This window comes from Triturus cristatus, chromosome 1_2 (genome assembly GCF_964204655.1).
Source record: "Triturus cristatus chromosome 1_2, aTriCri1.1, whole genome shotgun sequence".
Lineage (NCBI taxonomy): Eukaryota > Metazoa > Chordata > Amphibia > Caudata > Salamandridae > Triturus > Triturus cristatus.
Window position 1 is genome coordinate 1,075,924,169 of NC_140580.1, and position 21,647 is coordinate 1,075,945,815.

Here is a 21,647-nt window from a genome sequence, read left to right on the forward strand (position 1 = left end):
GTGGGGGAAGTGCACAGAGCAGAGAGGCACACTGGCGAGAGAGCCATAAAAGCACAGATGTGGGGGGAAGAGCAACAGAAGGGAGACCTCTGAAACAGCCCTGCCGCTGCGCATCGGGGTTGAACTAACGCCAATTAAGTCATTTTCCCCTCATTCCAGCACACAAATGAGAAACATTGAGCAATAAATCTTACAGGCTATAAATAAATGAATAGTGTGTTAAACACAAAACATGTACAACAAAAAGCACCCGTAAATGGCTCCTGAAAATAAAGTGACCGTTGTGTTTCAAAATATGAATGTTTTTGTTTATGTAGCTAAAAGAAAGCACTGCTTTGTTAATTTGCACAAGCACAGTGGCACACAATAATGGGTACAAACTGAAAATAAACAGCGTGCTGAACTTTTGAAGAGTGCCTCACGTTTGCAGTTAACCTCAAGGGAAACGCTTTTGAGGAGTACGAACCGCTGCAGTGCTGGGGCCAAGGTGCCCTCTGTTAGCCTCGGTCGGGGACACACACGAGTGCACCATTAAAGGCCCCGGCAGTGGGGTAGCAGGGGGAGCAGCGAGGATCTGCAGCTTGCAGCTGAACTGCTCCCTGGAGTCAAAGTGCAGTAGCAGTAACCTGAAATGTGTGAGGAAGAGCGGCTACTTGCGCAGGCACACAAGAGGTTTTTCGTGCAGCTGGGGCCAGGGGAGATGCCTGAGGAGCCGGCCCAAGTACTAGGAGATTGAAAAGAAGTGGCACAGCAGGCCGCCCATGCGCAGCATTTCGCTCGACTCCTCTAAGTAACAAGATGAAAACAAATGTAAAACCATGATGGAGTAGCGTTTATTGCAGATTTATATAGCACAAACTCCACACAAAGATATTGGATCACTGTGCATGAGCACCGGTTAAATTACACAAGATCACATTCATGTTTTTAGGCACGGGGAGAAGTGATGTGCCCAGAATCACAGGATTTTGAGCACGGCGAGATTCAATCATGGTTCTTAAATTCCAAATTCTGCAGTTCTGGTTGTAACGCCACAGTCAACCCTGCAGCTGGACAGACGTGGAGATTAAGACGCACAGCGCCATTAAACGGAGCCTTGCTGGTGGTTGTGTACCAACACTTGTATTTTGCTGCTTCTCTCATTGCATACAGATATATAATACTGATAAAGCAAGTAACATTACACCTACAACAAGCCAGGGCTATTGGCTTTGCCAATGGTTGTTGTTTGTGTAAAGACAAATCGGCAACAACTACGGCTTCCTTGTATATAACATTGAAAATGCTTCCGTTCTGAAATGATGAGACTGAAAGCACTGTAATGAGTCTCCTTGAAGTTACCTCAAAAGCAGCGACGAGTGGCACTGCTGCAGAGGTAAGATTTTTTTTTTTCACCCCGAGGGCAAAAATGGAGAGCCCGATAGACACCCGGTTTGGCAACTGCTTTATAGAACTGCCGGACCCGGCCCACTTAAAGCCCTGGCTCTCACCTGAAGGAGGATGGAACCCAGCAGGGACCACAGCTCCTGACGCACTCGTGATCACGCAGCACACAAAACACTGGAAGTAAAAGCATGCCTAGCATCTGTGGGGGACTAGGACAGCTAACGGCAACACTGAGTCACTTTTGGTGCAGGTCAGTTCACACAGAGGCCCAGAGCTCCTGCGCACGCTACTACAAGCAAGATTAGCCAGTACAGAAGGCAACCCCAGCAGGCCAACCAACAAGATTAAAACAAATGTGAAACCATGATGAAGTAACGTTTATTGGAGTTTTATATAGCGCAAACTCCACACAAAGATATTGGATCACTGTGCATGAGCACCGGTTAAATTACACAAGATCACATTCATATTTTGAGGCACGGGGAGAAGTGATGTGCACGCTGAGATTCAATCATGGTTCTCAAATTCCAAATTCTGCAGTTCTGGTTGTAACACCACAGTCAACCCTGCAGCTGGACAGACATGGAGATTAAGACGCACAGTGCAATTACAAAAGCGCGGTCCCGAAAGTGAAAGAGGACCGCGCTGCAGCCGGAGCATGGGGGGATCTCTTGTCTTTATGGCGCCATGTGTTTCTAAGTAGAAACACATGGCCAATAAAGATAAGAAAGTGCTTTGCGACAGCAGCAAAGCAGGCCACCGAGTCCGGATCGGAGGCGAAAGGGCGTGAACCAAAACCCTCATTTCCAATGGCATGCCACCGTTTAGCATAAACGATGACAACAGCCAATGGAAATGAGGGGCGGGACTTCAGGCCATCTTCTGAAAGTCCTCCTTAACAATAAATCTCGCCGAGCGAGCAGCGCATGCGCTGCCACGCTAGGCGAGAACTAAAAACTGATGCAATATCCTTTTCCTTTAGGCCAAAGAGAGAGTGCAATCTAACAGTAAATTGGCTACAGAATAGTTAATTATTAAATTACGAAAGCAGTAACCATTATTTGCCAAAACCCTTTGCTTAATACCAAGAATTCTTAAGCTGGGATCAATACCAATGCAAATTTGGAGAATAGCCCACCTCAGTTGCTTATCTGGGGCCTAAGATATGTAGGAGAACGAGACCCCTGTTTCAAGGTACTTCAAGAAATGGCCTACAGAGCTTTTTGAGGTAAGATATCGGTTATCTCCAGCTGATGAGCAGATCTTTACTCTCTTACAGAGAATTTTCTTCAACGCACTTGCCTAACATAAGATTGTCTACCTCAAATGTATCAAAACCTAGGTTTTCTTTCACTGACAATAAGATGGTTTTCACTTGTAGACAACATTCTTTCCTGCATTTTCGTACACAAAGGCTTTTCTGGTTGTTACCTCGAATAAGACCATACGCAAACCTCAACACACGTGATCTGGCAAGCAGGGTCAATGAATTCAGGGCTAGCTCATGCCTCAAAGTCTACAGCATTGAGCTTGTTGGACGTCCAGGAGAGTCTTTAAACATACACTCTCTTGGGGCTCCCAATTGACTTGAGGGTTCTATACTCTTATGGAATTAACTTCCTAGACAGCTTGTGGAATTAACTTCCCTTCTACAGCCTTTATTTGTGAGTCAGTAGATAGTTTGCCTTAGCCCAGATCAAATCTTCTCAAGGCATTTCCTGTGCTTAAAAGAACGGTTTTCACCTTGTCATATGCCTATCCAATTTTAAATACCAGGAAAAAGTAACTCCTAAGTATTTGTACTCATTTAACTGCTCTAGAGGAGTTTTATCTAAAATCCAAGAATATTTCATCAGCCTATTGGAAAAAGCATGGTCTTCGTTTTATCTACATTAATAATAAGAGAATTTGTCTTAGAAAAGGAGTTTAAGGCTTCAGTTTTCAATCTTTAGATGTGTAATCCATTAAAACCAAGTCATCAGCATACATTAGGCAAGCGGTATGTACTCCACCCAACTACGGAGAGAAGGAGTCTGTATTCCCCATGAATTCTGATAGACAGAGCTAAAAAGGTCTAAAAGGTTGGGTGGCTAAATACATCCTTGTCTAAGACCGTATTTCTTCGATATTTTGTCCGTTAATATTCCTAACCCATTCAGGTCGATCTGTACCCAGTTATCTTCATGTAATTGTTGTATCATTAACAACAGATTTATGGGAAGTCTCAGAAATTCTCCATCTCGATAGTTCTTCCCACAAAATACAACAATTTACCTGGTCAAACACGGCCCTGAGTTCAACAAAGCAGCAGCAAATATGCCCACTATTATTGTTGTCCCTTTTTGCGGCGCCCCGGAGCACAAAGCAATGGTCAATAGTGGAATACTTTGGCCGAAACCTACCTTGTTATTTGGAAATTATCCCAGACCCAAATGCCCATGCTTTGAGAGATACAAGTAGAGTTTGGCCATAAATCTTAGACGGCACACCCAGCAGGGAAATTAACCTGTGCATTGCAGGGTCGTCACAGAAACCTTTCTTATTGATGTGCTTAATTACTGCCCTTCGCCAGGATTTAGAGATAATCCCAGTCTCCGAAAACAATTTGAAAAAATTGCATCAGTGCACCACAATGAGTTTGATTTTAAAAAGGACTACTGGAAGCCCATCTGGGCCACCTGCCAGTGATGGTTTCAGATTTGAAATTATCTCTGATATTATACCCGTCTCATGTACTTGAATTAAATTGGAACGATAACAGGAACACTTTTGCCTTTAGCATCAAGCAATTTTTATAGTATATAGATATTAACATAGTCTATAGAAATTCTGAGACCCGAGTCTCCAAATCAGAAGGCGATACTGTAAATTCTTTATTTGTCAGATGCCAAAAAAGTTTACAATTTCTTCTGCTGATAGCATCCTGCATTCTGTTCTAGTTAGCCTCATAAAACCTTTTCCTTTTTGAACTGCTTGGCATGCCTTTTTCGCAAGCCTGAGATCATGCTTACATTTTTCTCCTTCATTTGAAAATGCCTTGCGCCTGAATCGATTCACTTCTCTACATAGGCTCTGGTACTCTGAATCAAACCACCCAATTTGTGGTCTCCTGATGGATGTTTTGGAGGCGTGGTCATTTTTCAAGAGCACCTAAACTTAAGTCACAAGTACAACTCGCTGCAATTGCCTGATGCAGCTGATAGGTGATCCTTGATTCATATGTTTGATAAGTCCCTTCATGTATCCTCTGTGATTGAGACCCTTATTCTGTGATTATAAATGAGTGATAAGTCAAATTTAGGTTCACAATGAAGATCAAAATTGATTGTACTTTAAAATTTCCTACTGCTCCAAAATGTTCTGCAGCAATGAGGATATAATCTATTGAGCGGTTTCGGCTGTGTCTAAATGTTGCTGAAGCAGGGCTGTCACTCAAAAAAACACCCATTAAGATTAATTTGATTATGTTCCACAATGGTTGATGTTAGAGGGTTGGTTTTACATGAAGGTTTCACTGCCAAGCACGACACAGTTGGGATTTTGTGACCGCTCAGTACATCCGCTAAACAATCCTAAACATATAAAGAAACATTTTTAGATTAAAGTCGCCGGCTAATGCAAACTGGCCAGATGAGCAATGACAGCGAAGAGTTGGCCTGCCGAAGCTAAATCCAGATTTAGCTTTGTCATTTCTTTTCCACACTGATTACAGTTAGGCAGTATGTAGACATTTAAACAAATTAACAGGTAATTTGGTGTTTGTTTGTATGTTATTAAGACTGAGAATTCTAACAACCAATTGCACAATGTCTTCAATAGAGGTCACAACGTATACCAGTGTCAACAGGCCTCCAGAGGCCCGGCCTGACGTTGAAAGGATAGCATGCCTGCTAATAACAACAAACCCTTCAACATGAGGGGGTGCCACCTAGTTTTAATAATGCTCACCCCCTCTATTTCTACAACTGATCTCATTCCTCACGTTTTGATTACACCATTTTGTGACTCATACTGTTTGCTTTCTCCTTCCTTGTCCTTAGTAAATGTTATGGTTCGTATGGGATTAGATGGTTCGCGCTTTCATATTGACGTAGGTTGCTCTTCATAGAACGGAACCTTGGCAAGTGCGGTAATTCAGTTTGAGTGGGGACAAGCCCCCCATGATTTCTTAGCATGGGCAGGTAAGTTTAGTTAAGATATGTGTTTGAGACGCTTGCAATGTGATTTGAGCCCTCCAGTAGCCCTGGATCATCGCAAAGCATTATACCATGTACTATTAATTCTTCCTTACTCTCAAATACTTTAGCTGTCACTGATTTAGGGAAAAGGTCAGCCTTAGTGAATTCACCCCCATTGGTTTTGCAAAATACCTCCATATCTAAATACCCAGAAGTTATTTCCTGGAACTAATTTAAAGATTGCAAGGAGTTTAGACCGGTTTCAGGCATGTAGTCTGGTTTTCTCTTTCCCCTCTTCGTTAGTGTAAAATAAAAGGTCTTAATAGACCGACCCCTTGCCCGTGAGATTTGACATGTAGGTTTATTTCCTAGTTTTTTTTATACCTTACTTCCTCCTCCTCTTCCTCCACCTCTGCTAGCAAGAGGCGAGCCTTTGTTTGACATGATTTGCCCTAATTGGCTTGCTCTGTGGTATTGTCGTACATGGCCCTATCTCCTTCCCCTTAATGGAGCCCTCATGATTCCTACTCCCTTCCCTGCCCCGGACAGATTTATGTTAAGTCAATGAAGGATGTATACACTTGGAGCCTTTTTTTTGGCTTCCTCCGAGCCTTTGCCATAACGGCTGTGGAATTCCGACGGCCATGCTTCAGTGAGCTAAATCGCGATAGGACCCTGTTTTTTCCATACAGCTCACCACAGCGGTAGGTCAAACTAGAACACCGCGACACATACACACTGCTAACTTTTACAAAAGTCGCCATTTAAGAACCATTTTGATCAAGCTCAGAACTCTTATGAACAGAGATCTTTGGTACTTCCGTTGAATTACAGTCGAGTGTTGCTTTAATTCTTTCTAAAATTAAATATCTGCTAAACCTGCTGGGTATTTGCCAAAACTAAAGCATGTCCTGAAGTGTTGCTTGCATTAGGGTAACCAGGTTCCGCTTGGAAAACTTGGGCGCATTATCTGGCAAATACTGAGCAACAGTGTCAGGGTGAGAAGCATGTGAATGCAGCAGGATCTGATCTCTCAGGTGGTACATCAGGGAAGTCAATATTCTTAGTCACCCTCTACTGCAGAGAAGTGCTCATCTCCAGTAGTGGGAGGAGGACAATCGGGCCAGGCGGAGAGCCTGTTTATTACTGTGTCTTCAAGTACCACTCCTTGATATTAGCCCCTGACCTTCATCACCACCCACTACAGTCTGGACCTCCCTACTTCTCAAACCACTATTAACACCTTCATCACATTTATGTGCCATCACAATAGATGAGATTTCAAAACTTGTCACCACCTCACCTTGAATATGTAATTGCAACAAGGGCAGGCAAGAAACCTTCCTGGGAACTGTATACAGGATCACTGGTCGTACCAGTATTTGCGGCCTCTGCTGTCTGAGGAAATCTTCAGCTGAAACCACCCCTGGGACCACACCAGCACATTGCACCTTAGAATCAGATTGATTACAATCAATGTTATTATGATCTAAAGTCAGTGGCAATGTAAAACTCTTTGATGGTTTTGAACTCTTGGAAACGTTAAAGTGCCTTGTTACAAAGTTCTGCAGTGAATTAGACCGACTCAAACTATTTTCCTTCACTTACTTTGGATCATTTCTTTGGCCTGCCACAGTCCAGAAGGCTGTGATCGAGCTCATCTCAGCATCAGTTTTTGGGCCATTCCCTCCACTTACTACATTTACTCTGCTTACTCCACTTGCTCAGTTTGATCCATTTACGGGGTTGGCGGGAGATAGTGCATCATCCCCTAATCTAATGTTAAGTATTAGGTTTTAGGATTGAAGCCTTTGTGAGCCAACTGTTTTATTGTGTTTAGGTGGCATAATGTTTTCATCAGTCTTGGGTTTAGAAGTAAATCTTCTCTTTTAAACAGTGCTGGCTTTTCGAGTGCCTTTTAAAAAAAATAAAGTTCCTTTGATCAACTGTCAGAATTGATTCCTTAAATTCTGTTGTTTTAAACCTAGGTACTGGATCATTTTGAACAATCATATTTGCACCACTGAGTTGGCACAAGAACTCTTTACAGTAGTCAGACGTATTCATAGTGAGAAGTGTTACACTTTTATCGGCTTAGTGGATTTTTATGTAGAGAACATTTCAATCAGTGAAACACTACAATTATCTTTATCATTGATGGAAATCGATTGGGATAGGAGTGATTGCAGGCCATGTTCATCTGCCTTTTTTTGCGATATGGCGTTTTTTTGCATAAAGATTTGAAAAATATTAGAAGGATATTGAAAACATTCGGCAAGGGACCTCATGAACATTTTGGAAATTAGAGACAAGCGGTGCATGTTGAACATTAGGACAGTTGCATAGAAATAAAAAAATAAATTAAAAAACGTCACTTTTTAAAAGAATATTTTAGGGTTCTACCCAAGGAAACTTGAGGGAAATTTAATGGCAAATTGAATTTATGTTAAACACATTCTGCACAATCATTGGTCAAACCTTAAGTAGGACTGAAAGATGACCTAACCCAAAGGTGATTGTTGGTTATTAAGAAAGACCTGGCAAATATAAAGAAAACGGTGAATTGTAAATACTTTAGTAAAATTGGTAGGGTATTGGTAGGGTATAGAGAGAACTTTACAGGGGATGGACATTGTCTTCAACAATATTTTGAGATGGCACCGTTTGTGACACATTAGGAAAGTAACATTCAAAAATCGTGTTAGGGTGTATGACCACTGTAAACCAAGGTGTTAGTACACTTCACTATTTCCTATGTTGCCATAGTTATCACACTTGGCAAGTTTCCATAATGCATCTTGTGGCAGGCTGTGCCCTGCAAGCTTCAACAATCCCCCCCATTGTACAAACTTTACAGATGCCATAATAAAAAATTCATATTGGGAAATCCACTGGCAAGTTCCACCATTCTGTGCTCCAAATTTAGATTTGTTTTCTTTATAGGTCCTATATCAGAGCTGTCAGGAATCAGTGCACCTTTGTAAAATGCACAATATTGAATTAAAATTTTGCAATAAAATGTTGTGGTCATCAGTTCTACAACGTACCGGGATCCAACTGGCAGTGTTGGGAAGCCCCGCCTTGTCACACGCAACCCATGCTATCAGCACCAGGACATGCTCCCGTGTGAGCCGTGTGCTCTACAGATGAATACTACACAACACAAACTTTCACTGGCTAGTTTTTAGTATTTTGTATTGCCCAGTGTCGGGCTCAGGTCCTAACAAGCAGCTAGGCCCATATTTGCCCAGAGAGAATCAAAGTACACACGATTTATAAAAGCACTTACAACCCTTTCCATCATGGTGGTCAATATTACTGGATCCAAACGGGTCTGTTTCAGTGCCAGGAGATGAAATGACTTAGTAAAGGCTTTCTGTCTCCGTTTCACCTTTCCCCAAATGCTCTACTTATCAGCAACCCCTCGAGGCCTCCCGCGTGTGACCTTGTGGGCCCTTCAGCAGAAAGCTTGCGGATTCCTTTCTGAGACTGAATTTGCGATTAAAAGGGCATCCATCCATAATGCCGTGGACATGAGGAACACCTGTCGGGGAAGTTGAAGCACTGAGGAGAATCAGGAAAGCCTTCTCACTCTACTTCAAAGCTCATTCAGTGCAACAATAGCAACAAAAAAAGAGATTTATACCATTCTGGGAGCAACATGTGTCTCATGAGCCACATGTTGGGTACCACTGTTCCGGAGTATGAATTGTTCCATGAAATTGATAATCTCGATTATCAACTTTTTTGTATTTTTCATAAATCCTCATGTGTCAAAAGAACCATGCCGAATTTGTTGAAAATCTGAATTCATTATCAATGAAAACTTTTGTTCTCTACACAAAGTTTGTTTTGAGAGCTATTCACAGACCTCCTGAAATACTTAGTGCAGTTTTTAGATCTCGCCTGACCCAGCGCATGCGCTGGTCTGGCGAGACTTATTGAGAGGGCTCCAAAAAGTGCTACTAGGCCAGCCTAGAGCCACAGTGCATGTGCGCGGGCGCCGCGCTTTACCGCAATTACTTTCGGTTTCACTTTGATGTTTGTTCGTGATCGCGATCACTTTCACTTTCGCGCTTTGCATAGCCAATAGGTCTCGCTTTTGGGACCTTATAAGTATTTAGTTATGCAACTGTTGCATGGCTGAACACTTCTAAGGTCCCAAAGGCGAGACCTATTGGCTATGCCAATTCTTGTTTGTATTTGCTATTCAAATAGCTAATTCGGTTTATGAATTTTCCCTCATTACTTGATTTAGCAGTCATTGGGATTATTTCTTTATCCATTAATGTTTCATTATCATTTTAGCTTCATTGCCTGTGAAAGTTAATAAGTAACCCTTTTTAGCCAAAGGTGTGTCAATTTCAGCATCAGCAGCCATCTTGTGAGTGCAGTGAGTGGATAATATTGCGATGGGAAAAAAAGTAAATTAATATTAGTTGAATTTCCATACATCCCTCACACTAAAGAGGTACAGTAAGAAATTCACACCCTTAACAGTTTAATTCAGCTGCACAGTTTCTCTGACCATAGCCGTGCCTGCGAAAGTGATCATTGTCAGGGAATCTGTCCCTCGCTATTTGTGCAAAGAATGTTCCTCCAGCTAGGCATCTTTTACTGAAAATACTCTTATAAATTATAGCATCTCCTTCAACAGCAATACAAGTAATTTGGCTAATCAGACTTCAAAAAGAAAATAAGACTTTTTTTGGGGAGGGGTGGTTTATTTAGCGCAAACTCAACCCAAAGGTATCAGAGTGCTTTACATGAGCACCAGTTGTATTACAGACGGACACATTTATTTTGTTAGGCACGGGGAGATTAAATGATATGCCCAGAATCCCACAATGTTGGGCGTTACTGCAGAGACTCGAACCCATTTCCCCAGCTTCGAGGTCGACCGCTCCAGCCGTAAGGCCATATCCTCAATGCTGATTGGTTTTCTAAATGTTATATCCTATGGAATACACCAGTAGGGGCCTGTCCCCTGCCAAAGTGGCGGAGCGGGCCGGAGGCAGGAGCTGAGGAGGAGGAGGGGGGTTCGGGGTACAAAGTAAAAAAAAAAATGTAAAACTTACTTACCCAATCGCCGCCGCTGCTTCGCGCTCTTCTGGGCACAGGCAATCAGAATGCACTGCGGCCAATCATGACACTGCAGGAAAGTAGCATCAGGATTGGCCTGAGCGCTGGGGCTTTGCGCTCCCAGGCAGACTGGGAACCTGTGCCTGCTTTCTCCCGCCTCAGCAACGCAGCTGGGGCTGGAGAAAGCTTCACTGCGCATGATGGTTTGGCCGGCCTGAAACGGCCGGCCAAACCCACATGTACAGAGAAGGGACACGGGAGTCCACTGCCTCTCCCCACCACAGTGTCATCCCCCTGAACCCACCCTCAAGACTCATCAGAGTCCCGGTGGCGGGTCCAGGGGGATTAAAATAAAACGATAATAAAACTCGTTTTATTATCGTTTTATTTTTCAGGTGGTGGCGGGGGGGTGATGCTCCTCTGCCCTAATGGAGGGGCCACCGCTAGGATACACTATTTTTGGAACATGGTTCAGCCTATGTTAAAATGTAGTACAATCAAATGATTAGATTATAAATGATCTGCTTATTAGAAATGTTTGAGAATTCCAAAAACAATTGTCTTGTTTTTTATAGGTTTGATGGAGATCCTACCCGACCGCTGCGTTCAGATAGCCAAAAAGGAGTTGTTGTACGCAGGATCCGTGGGATTGATAACCTACCTGGGGGGAGTCATTTATATCAACAGGAAACGGACAAGTGATGCCAAGAGCGTGATGGAAGAAGTTGGAAATATCATGATGAATGATAATGTGAGCACAGAGAGCTATAAAGCATGTATTTATATTTATATTTATGGGTTGTCAGTAGCAATTCTGACAGAAATGTTGTATATAGCAAACCTATTTCAAGAAAGAACAGTCTGTGTTTGAGGGGCTGCATTTAAAGACATGGATGCGTCTGATTAAGAATGAATAAAGTAAAAAATTTAGATGAATCACAAGCAGTATTATATATATGTATATATATATAACATATTATTGGAGTGGGGCATTAGATCTTCAGTGCATGTTAAGAACATTGGGTGGGGTTGCAGGTTGATGCATGAAGTTGGAAGTGCGGTTATGGTTTTCATCTTGCATAAATTAGCTTTCAAATAGTGGTATTTCATTTTTGAAAAAAAATCATAACAGAGAAACAGAAGTGACTTGTAGAAGTGTGTTCCAGAGGTGGGATCTTTCTTGTTTGAGGGATCAAAATCTAGGTGAGTTGGGGTACAGTTCGGAGAACGTTGTTTTGGCAAAGTAGGATTCTGAACATGTATGTTACTTTGAGTAAGCTTAATTCAGCCAAATGTTCGATTGGTTTTAAAGACCATTGCAAGCCATTTCTTTTGGGCTCTGTGTTTGATAATTAGCCAGCCACCCTACTGGTGGACGGTAAGTGTGTGCCCTGGGATTATTGATAGGGATTTGTTGGCAAATTTAATTTTATAAACCAGGATAATCAATATTATGCATGACAAGTGTGTTGATTAAGGCTTTGGGGAAGGGAAGGGAAGGTGGAAGTCGATTTTGTGCAAGTTGAAAACTAGGACTCTTGCCACAGTCGCAGTGGTCGAGATAAATATCTCAATCTATTCTGATCCCGCTGGGAGAAGGCTCCGTCCGACTCCGATCCGGAGGGCTTTCCAACTGATTTGTGCGCCGGGGCTCCGAACGCCTGAGTACGATGCGAACAATCGCTGACGGACACTGGTCGCTCGGAGCCCCATTGAAGTCAATGGGAGCCTGTTGTACGACGCGTACATAGGCTCCCATTGATGAAAAAGGTATGTTGCGCACAAAGGCGCCCACTGTAGTGGGGAGGTGTCTTACACCCGCACCGTACATGCATGTGTAGGGGGGGCCCTTGGGTCCCCCCTGTGATCGACTCGTAAGGCTCAGGTGAATGGGGGTCAGGCGCGGACCCCCGAAGTCCGCTTCCCGGAGCGTTTACGTGTCGGAGGCTCCAACTCGATCCGGCTGTCCGAATCGTGCATCGTACTGGCTCGGTCGTAAATCGCCTTCATTGCACGCCACGGTTTGCTTACGGATGAGACGTACAGAGCGGTTCGGACCCGGAAATGATTCGGTCAGCGATTTCGCATTTCTCGCATCGTACTTGCTCGCTCGTACAGCTGTACAAGTCGGACGGAAAACACGTGTATTGCTTGTTCTTTTTCCGTCCGGATCGCGTTCGGAGACCTTCCAAGCGAGATCGGAATCGGCCCCTATATATGGAAGATGGAGAGTACTTCAAGGCTTTGGGCCAAAGGGGGAGTAGGTGCTAGAAATGCATCCTTTCTTGTTTTGAAAAATGAATCATCAGCAAGGAGAGGTCCATCGAGTGTCAAGTAGAAGTTTGATACTACTGGTGGGGAGAAGAGGACGAAAATTAGAAGACTTTAGTATCATCTGCATAGAGGTAGTATAAGAAAGTGAATGATTAGATTCGGTGGTAAATAAAAAAGAAGAGTGGATCCAGGACTGCGCTTGGGTGGTCGATTGAGAGAATAAGGAGTTCCAGGATACATATTAGGAGAAGTCTTCGAGGTAGGATGAAAACCAATAGAATTCAAAGCCATGATGAGGTGTTAGCATGGCGGTATCCTCATCTATGCTGAGAAATGTCACAAGAGAATGACCATGGTGGATATGCTTGTGCAGAGTGACACGTTATGTATTTTAAATGATTTTAAATGTTCAGTTGGGTGCATGGTGCTCCACTGCTGATGAGGTTCACCTTCACATCTCAAAAAGCATCTTTGGTCCAGTACTTGCATCTTTCTGTATAGCTGGTGTTGTATTCTGGTAAACATTTTACTGTGTTGGATGAAATTGAGGGAAGGTGCCTAACCTTGTATTCTACCATTTAAAGCACAAGCAGAATACCATAGTAAGATCAGAATATAAAACACATACCAGCAATACCAAAGATGAGACAATAAAAAGGATCCGATAGCATAAGAAAATACGGTAAGCATATCAAGTCGGAAGCAAGTCCTGAAAAGGATGCGTGTTTCTGGGGATCAAGGTACAAGTCACCAGTTTGGCCTTGTTGAAAATTTCTAGACACAATAGTTGGTGAATGCAAAAGCCAAGATGTGAGGATTCTAGCCAAGTATTCGGCCTGTAATTTTGGTAACAAAATGGACAGTGTAACAATGAATTTCCTTTAAGGCAGCTTTGATCTATGTAAGCATTAATCTCGACTGCCTCATCATTCCAGACCATTTTGCATGCAGTAATGGTTTACTAATCACTCGGTTAACACATTTGTTGTATGATAGCAAGACCAGGAGGGATGGACCTCTCAGATCATATAGTGCCACCTTACTGACTGACTACACACTGAGTAGAAATACAATTAACAGAGTATAGACCTGTTACCAAAATGTTTGACACCCATTGCAATCCATCCATCACTTTTTTGTATACGTTGTCGACACCCTAAGTGGGGACAGGTATGCCCATACGTGGGGCCTGTGCTCAATGTGCCACTGGAAAGAAGCTATTCCCAACAGATGAGAATGAATAAAGGCAAAAACTAGTCTTCAGTTGCTTGTGTACCAGTTCAGGGAGGACATGGCCTGGCAGTTCAGGCTGAACTGTTCCTATTGGAGCAGAGTCAGGGCTGATTTACACAAGGCTGGGCCCAAACTGAGGTGGCCTGGTGTGCAAAATGAGGATGGACTGGGATGCGGCCGAGTAATTACCAGTGTATGAGATTATTTCAAGCATTCCATAGATCACTTTTTTTTATACTTCAGAGAGGCGACCTAGGTGGGACGGGTATGCCTAGACGTGGGTCCCATGCACACGCTGCCACTGGAAACTGGTCTTGGGTTGCTTGTGTTCCATTTCATGGAGGACCTGGCCTAGCAGTTCGAATGGACAGTTCCTATTGTTCAAGACTGATTTGCATATGCCTGGGTCCAAACTGAGGTGGCATGATGTTCAAAATAAGGATGGACTGGGGTGCAGCCCGAGTAATTACCAGTGGCTGAGATTAATTCAAGCATTTCCTATATCATGTTTTATATACATCCGTGTGACAACCATTGACAGCACGTTGGTGAAAGACATTATATATGGACCTTAATCATCAAAATGGTGTTTCAAGGGTGGGTCACTGGCCTAAGATGATATCTAACTAATCCTGGGATTAAAGTATGTTCTTCAGAGGTTAGAAGGAAGGTGTATTTTGTCAATTAATTTTATAGTATCTTTGTTAATATTCATAAACCCTATTGTGCGGGATGCCAGACCACTGGCAAGATAGACACTACAAGATGGACAAAGTAGCATTGTGGCTAAATGACCTGCTGCTGTGAAAAAAGGTGGGGAAAAATCATTTTAACAAAACTGCTTTTGTCAGTATTTCTTAAGAATAACTCACCGAAGGGCCAGCTTACCAGGATTCACAGATCCTTACTTCACAGACAAATGAAGTAAGAGTGAAATTTCATAGCTGTGCAGTTTTGGACTCTATCACCTTAGCTGCCTTCTGGTGGTAAAGGCAACTTTATTTTAATGAGTACTTTGGCCTTTCTGTTTTTTTTTTTTTTGTAAACAAATTTTACTTTATCAAAAAGCACAACCAATACCTCATGTAGGCAGTTTGTATCACCCAGGATACCAGAACAGTATAGCTTGCAGCTTCCCCAGAAACGCTCTTTCAACCCTGCAATCCACCCCCTTGCAAGGGGTCTATTACATCTACAATGTAGAAAATCATACGTTACCTCATTCCGTCCCCACCAGCACATCGAGACCTCTTTATCCGCCCCAAATTTGCCAGATCTTTTCTCAATTCCTGTGACATCCACGACCCTCCTAAACCTGGCGCTCCTCTGCCCTACATCAATCCGTATCCATTTGCCACTGTTCCACATTCTGGGGCTCAGCCGCTCCCCCCACAGATGCACCACATTTTGTTTTGCCACCACGAATCCCAGAATGTCCTATTACTTACCGGTAATCTTCATTACTCCGGGTCCCGTTGTCCTCGTCCCCTTCATACTGACTAATGAGATAACCTATCTCCTTGACAGAAAAAAGAAAAGCAGGAATGCTGGTACACCCCTCACCCTCCCCACTGGGATTACATAAGCGTACCTTACCCAGCATTCCTCATGAACCACCAAGCCCCAGATGAGGGCCGGAAAGCCCGGGAGGGAGGGAGGGATGGTATGAAGGGGATGAGGACAACAGGACCCGGAGTAATGAAGATTACCGGTAAGTAATAGGACATTACCCCTAGGTCCCTCCCGTCCTCGTCCCCTTCATACTGACTAGTGAGAATACCCAAGCAGCAACCGGCCATCATCACACAACAAACCACCAGGACACAAAGCCATAGCACACCCAGTAATTTATTAGAAAACAGCACAATGGCAAAGAAAAAAGTGAAATCAGGAGCACACAGCCCGAAGCACCCCCAAACCAAAGTTAGCGTCATCCCCCAGAACATTCTGAATCCAGTAATGCCTAACAAAGGTATTAGCAGAGGCCCAAGTAGCGGCCCTACAAATCTCAGAAAGGAACACACCACGAACCACCGCCCAGGAAACAGCCACCCCCTGCGTAGAACGCCCCTGAACCCCAGCCGGAGGAGGAGAGCCCACAAGGGAATAGGCCAACATAATAACCTGCTTCAACCAACGACCAATGGAGGAAGTGGTAGCCTGGCAACCCCTGGAGACCACCCCAAAGGAAACAAACAGGGAGTCAGAACTCCGAAAGGAACGGGTACGGTCCACATAGACCTTCGAGGCACGGCAAACATCCAGCAAGGACCAGGGAAGGTCGTCCTCATCCACCTGAGCAGAATACAGAGCAGGCAAGACCAGCTCCTGAGAGCGATGGGATTGGGAGTAAACTTTAGGAACAAAAGTGAAATCCAAACGCAGAACAACCCCATCCGCAGGAAAAGAAAGAAAAGGCTCCCGTGCCATCAAAGCCCCCAGCTCCCCAGGCGACGTGCAGAAGTAATAGCCACCAAAAAAACAACTTTAAAAGTGACAAACTTCAAATCAAACTCCTCCAAAGGCTCAAAAGGGGCAGCCACCAAGGCCGGTAAAACCAAAGGGAGGTCCCAAAGAGGAAAAGAAGGCCGAACCACAGGACGCGAGATCGTAAAACTGCGCAACAAACGAGAAACCAGGTCATCTACATCAGGCAGATTCCCCCAAGGGGCACGGAAAGCCCGAATAGCAGCCCACTGGGCCCACAGAGAGGAGACCGACAAACCTTTCTCGAACCCAACCCAAAGGAACTGAAGAACATCAGGCAAAGGACAAACCAAAGGAGACAATGCCAGACCGAGACACCAACGCTCGAAGTTCCCTTAATGCCTGCCATAGGATTGAAGAGTAGAAGGCTTCCAAGACCACTGAATAGCCAAAGCTAAATGCTCGGGGAGACCCCTATACCTCCACCCCTGCCTCTCAACCTCCAAACCGACAGCCGAAGCCGCCGGAGGGACAACATCGGAGAGGACCGCAAGGGAGACGGAGGGAATGGGAAGAATCAAGGACCCTGAACCGCCAACAACCGCAGAGTGGGAAACCAAGACCGGCGGGGGCAGAGTGGGTAACCACGACCGGCGGGGCCAGAAGGGCACCACCACCTCCCGATCCTCCAGCACCAGCCGAGACAGAAACTGAGAGATCAGAGCAAGGGGAGGAAAGGCATACAGCAGGCGAGAAGGCCAAGGGAGGGTCAGGGCATCCACCCCCCAAGCCCCTCCTGAGGAACCCGGGAGAAGAAGCGGGGAAGCAGAGCATTGAGCCGGGAAGCAAAGACGTCCAGAAAGGGAAGACCAAACCTCACGCACACCAGACGAAAGGCCACCGGAGTCAAGGCCAACTCCAGGGAGGCAGGAAAAAACCTACTGAGGGCATCCGCCACCCCATTGTCCACCCCCCGGACATGCACAGCCGCCAGAGACAAGAGATGGCCCTCCGCCCAGCAAAACAACGGGGAAACCACCGCGTTCAGGGACTGAGACTGGATACCCCCCTGGTGATTCAAGTAGGCCACGGTCACAGTGTTGTCCGACCGAACCAACACATGGCGGTGCAACAGAAGGCTCCGAAACCCCAGGACCGCCCGAGACACAGCAGACAACTCCCGCCAGTTCGAAGACCACCGACCCTCCAGTAGTGACCAATGACCCTGAAGGAACTCCGACCCCAAAGTCGCCCCCCAACCCTACGCACTGGCGTCCGTCGAAAGGACCAATGGAAGAGGAGACTACAGAGGCAAGCCTCTGGCCAGAATGTCCGACAAAGTCCACCAGCGCAGAGCAGGAAGGATCGACAGACACCGGAATTGACAGAGACAAATCCAGAGACAAAGGATCCCACCGAGCCAACAGGTAAGACCAAAGAAGCCGAAGATGGAAACGTGCCCAAGGCACAGTGAACACCGTAGGCGCCATCCGACCCAGAAGGCGCAACCAAAGACGGACCGGGAAGGACCGATCCACCAGAAACCGATGAGCTAGGGAACTCAAGGTCACCGCACGAGCCACCGGCAGGAACACCCGATTCAGATCCGTGCGGAAACGAGCCCCTATGAAAGTCAGGTTCTGAGACGGCAGAAGCTGACATTTGGGGAGATTCAACAGGAACCCATGGGCCTCCAAGGCCAAACACACCAACCCCTGATCCCTCAACAACTGAACCTCGGAGGGAGCATGAAGGAGCCAATCGTCCAGATATGGGTAAACCATCACCCCTGAAGATGCAAGTAAGCCACCAAGGAAGCCACCACCTTGTTAAACACCCTGGGGGCCGACCGCAGGCCGAAAGGCAGGACCTGGAACTGATAATGGACACCCTGAAGACAAAACCTCAGGAATGGACGAGAGATGGGGTGGACCGGAACGTGATAATAGGCATCCTGAAGGTCCAGAGTGCACGTGTAATGACCTCGGAGAACCAGGGGAATCACCCGCTGAAGAGTCTCCATCTTGAACGGAACCCGTAGCACATACTTGTACAGGGCTTTCAGATCCAGGGCAAGACAAAACCCCCCAGTCACCTTGGGGACCAGAAAATTGATGGAGTAAAACCCCTGACCCCTCTCCCCTGGAGGAACCCCCTGTACCGCCCCCTTGTCCAGCAGAGACCTGGCCCCCAGAGTCCGTTCCACCCGCTTGGACAGACAAGACGGCCAGGGAGTCAGACGGACCCCCGAGTCTGGAGGAGGAGCCGAAAACTCCAAGAGGTACCCCAACCAGCCAATGTCCAGCACCCACAAGTCTGAACAGGAGGACATCCAGGCTGGAAGAAAGAACCTGAGCCGACCTCCGACCAAGGATCCGGCGCTGGCCGTCCCCAGATAGTCAGGAACGGGGCTTCGCAGGAGGAGACTTCGCCTTCTTGTCACGACTTTTCTCAGACTGAAAACGACCCCTGCCCCAGGTAAACTGCCTGCGAGATGAAGGACGGAAGAACGGCTTAGGCTTAGAGGAAGCTGGCACCGCTGAAGCCTGCTGGAAAGAGGAAGAATGCTTCTTCTCCTTAAACAGCCGATGTAACTTGCCCTCCAATTCCTCACCAAACAACATAGAACCCTGAAAGGGCAACCGCAGAGCAGCAGACTTCTGGGCCGAATCAGTCTTCCAGTCTTTGAGAACCAAGTTATGATGAGCAGCCACACAAGCACCCCCAGAGAGGGCCGAGGCACACACAACGTCGAAGGAAATGTCAGACAGAAATTCAACCTGCTGTTCCACACGAGCCAGAAGACCTGAACAGTCAGTGGCATCATCCATAGACCCACACAAGGACTTTAAGTCCGAAAGCAGAGACTGAGCCACATAAGTCCCGTAAATGCCAGCCCTGAGCGCCAAATGAGAACCAGAATAAACCTTCCGCATGGAAGCGTCCACCCTCTTGTCCACTGGATCCCGCACAACCGCGTCCGCAGCAAAAGAAGTGCACCCAACAAGACTGGCCACAAAAGAATCCACAGGAACAGAGTCTGGCAAGTCCCTAGCCATATCCTGAAGAGGATAGAGCTTAGCCATGAAGCGAGGGAGCAGAATGCGATCCGGATCCTTCCATTCCCGGTCAAGCACATCCCTGACACATGGATGAACCGGCATGACCACAGGAGCAGAGCACTGGAACTGGTGAAGCAATGAACTCTCAGAAGTACTCGGGGCATCATCAGCAGGAAACCCCATATAGCCTTCACATGACCCAATAAATCCGGCAACATGTCCTTGTCGACATACTTGCCCTTCAGCACATCGCCCCCCAACCATTCATCCTCAGACTCAGAAGAAGAAGGAGGCGGAGCCCGACCCAAAGACTTGGACCGGGGAGCACCCCCCATTTCCAACAAAGTCTCCTTAATGAGCCTCTTCAATCTGGCATCACCACCCCGGGAAGGACGCTCGGAACGTGAAGGAGAAGAGGAAGATGAATCAGAGGCAGAAGAAGAAACATCCACATGCCTGCTTTTCTTGGCATGTTTACCTATGGTGCCGGACCGCAGACCAACTAGGCATCGCAAGCCACCACAGGAGCAGGACTGCAGGCCACCGAAGCCCAGCAAGCCACCACAGGAGCAGGACCGCAGGCCACCCAAGCACAGAAGCCAGGCAGCCCACCTGTAGCCCAGGACCACAGGAAAGAAGAAGACTCCAAGCGGAGGCAGCCAAAATGTGTGAAGAAAGGCACAGCTGAATTCGGCACACAATACTGCAGCACTTCACCCCCAAACTGCCAAAAAGAAATGCAGCGAAAAGACAGAAAGTAGGGTAGTAGAAATAGTAAAAAAACGCTATGCGGTACTCAGACAGGGCCGGCAAGCACCCCACGCCACTGCCGCCAGCCACCATCAATGAAACGCCTGACTTCCTGCTCCAAACAAAGGAAGTCCGGCAATCCCGGGAAGGAAGCGCCCCAGCCACACGGAGGCCACAGCACTCCCGGAGAAGACCCAGGAACTGCCACGTCCCGACATGCCCAGCAGCACGGAAGACGCGGCCAAGACACCACCAGCGGGAGGGAGACGTCCCCAGGAACAGAAGAACCGCCAGGAAGCGCCAACATGGCTCCCCCCAAGCCCGGCAGGGGGGGGAGACCAAGAACACCAGCACAAACCCGGAGCCCAGCAACAGGTAAGCCCCAGGAGCCTCCAGGCTCCTGGTCCACCTCATACTGTCGGAAGACAGAAAAAAGAACAGGAGGAATGCTGGATAAGGTACGCTTATGTACTCCCTGTGGGGAGGGGGAGGGGTGTACCAGCATTCCTGCTTTTCTTTTTTCTGTCAAGGAGATAGGTTATCTCACTAGTCTGTATGAAGGGGACGAGGACAGGTGGGACCTGGGGGTAATGGATAGGGGGAGCTGGGGGTAATGGATAGGGGAACCTGTCTAGATTTTCCTCTCTCCCTGGTGCAGAAGGACCATTTTAGCTGTGGTCCTGGGGCAGAGACCAGCTCCCTGCCGAAGACCCTTGTGGACCCCGGCTCGTAAGTCCTGCATCTTCGGGCAGCTCCAGAGTATGCAGGAAGCCCTGTTGCTTTTTTGTGTCTAAAATAAGAAAATTGCAAATGAAACTAATGACCTGCTGCTTTTAAGGTGTTGATTTGATTCCAATATACTTCATTACAAAATGACAAACAGTTATTTTTGGAAATAGGTTTATCTGTTATCTGATCCTTAATACGGTTGAGAGGTTCTCAGTTTTATTAAATGAAAATACATCAACTGCGAGTTTAAAAGTACTCGATGTACATATTTTGACCCACACCTCACAAGCCACCATTCTTTAGACTGTTTGCTGCCAGAAATATCACTTTCAAAGCAATTTCCATCATAGACTGAGCCATCAATGACATGAAATCACTCTCTCTTATTTCAACATAAATTCTGCAGCAGCATATTTCAAAGAATCGAACTCGGTCAAACAAGTGGCAGAGAGCTCTGCTGGGTTAGAAGAACTTTTAATGTAGGTATTGAAAGAGGCTTTAACTGTAAAGGTCTGACGTTTGGGTG

At 46.0% G+C, this 21,647-nt stretch overlaps 1 protein-coding gene across 1 annotated transcript in view; it reads left to right on the forward strand.

Annotated features, from left to right (window-relative positions):
- Positions 1–21,647, forward strand: part of AGPAT2 (1-acylglycerol-3-phosphate O-acyltransferase 2) — a 421,046-nt gene that overhangs the window by 234,596 nt on the left and 164,803 nt on the right. Inside the window, exon 3 of the mRNA XM_085612947.1 lies at positions 11,222–11,397. Within this exon, the coding sequence (XP_085469073.1) occupies positions 11,222–11,397 (176 nt within the window). The remainder of the gene's footprint in view (positions 1–11,221; positions 11,398–21,647) is intronic.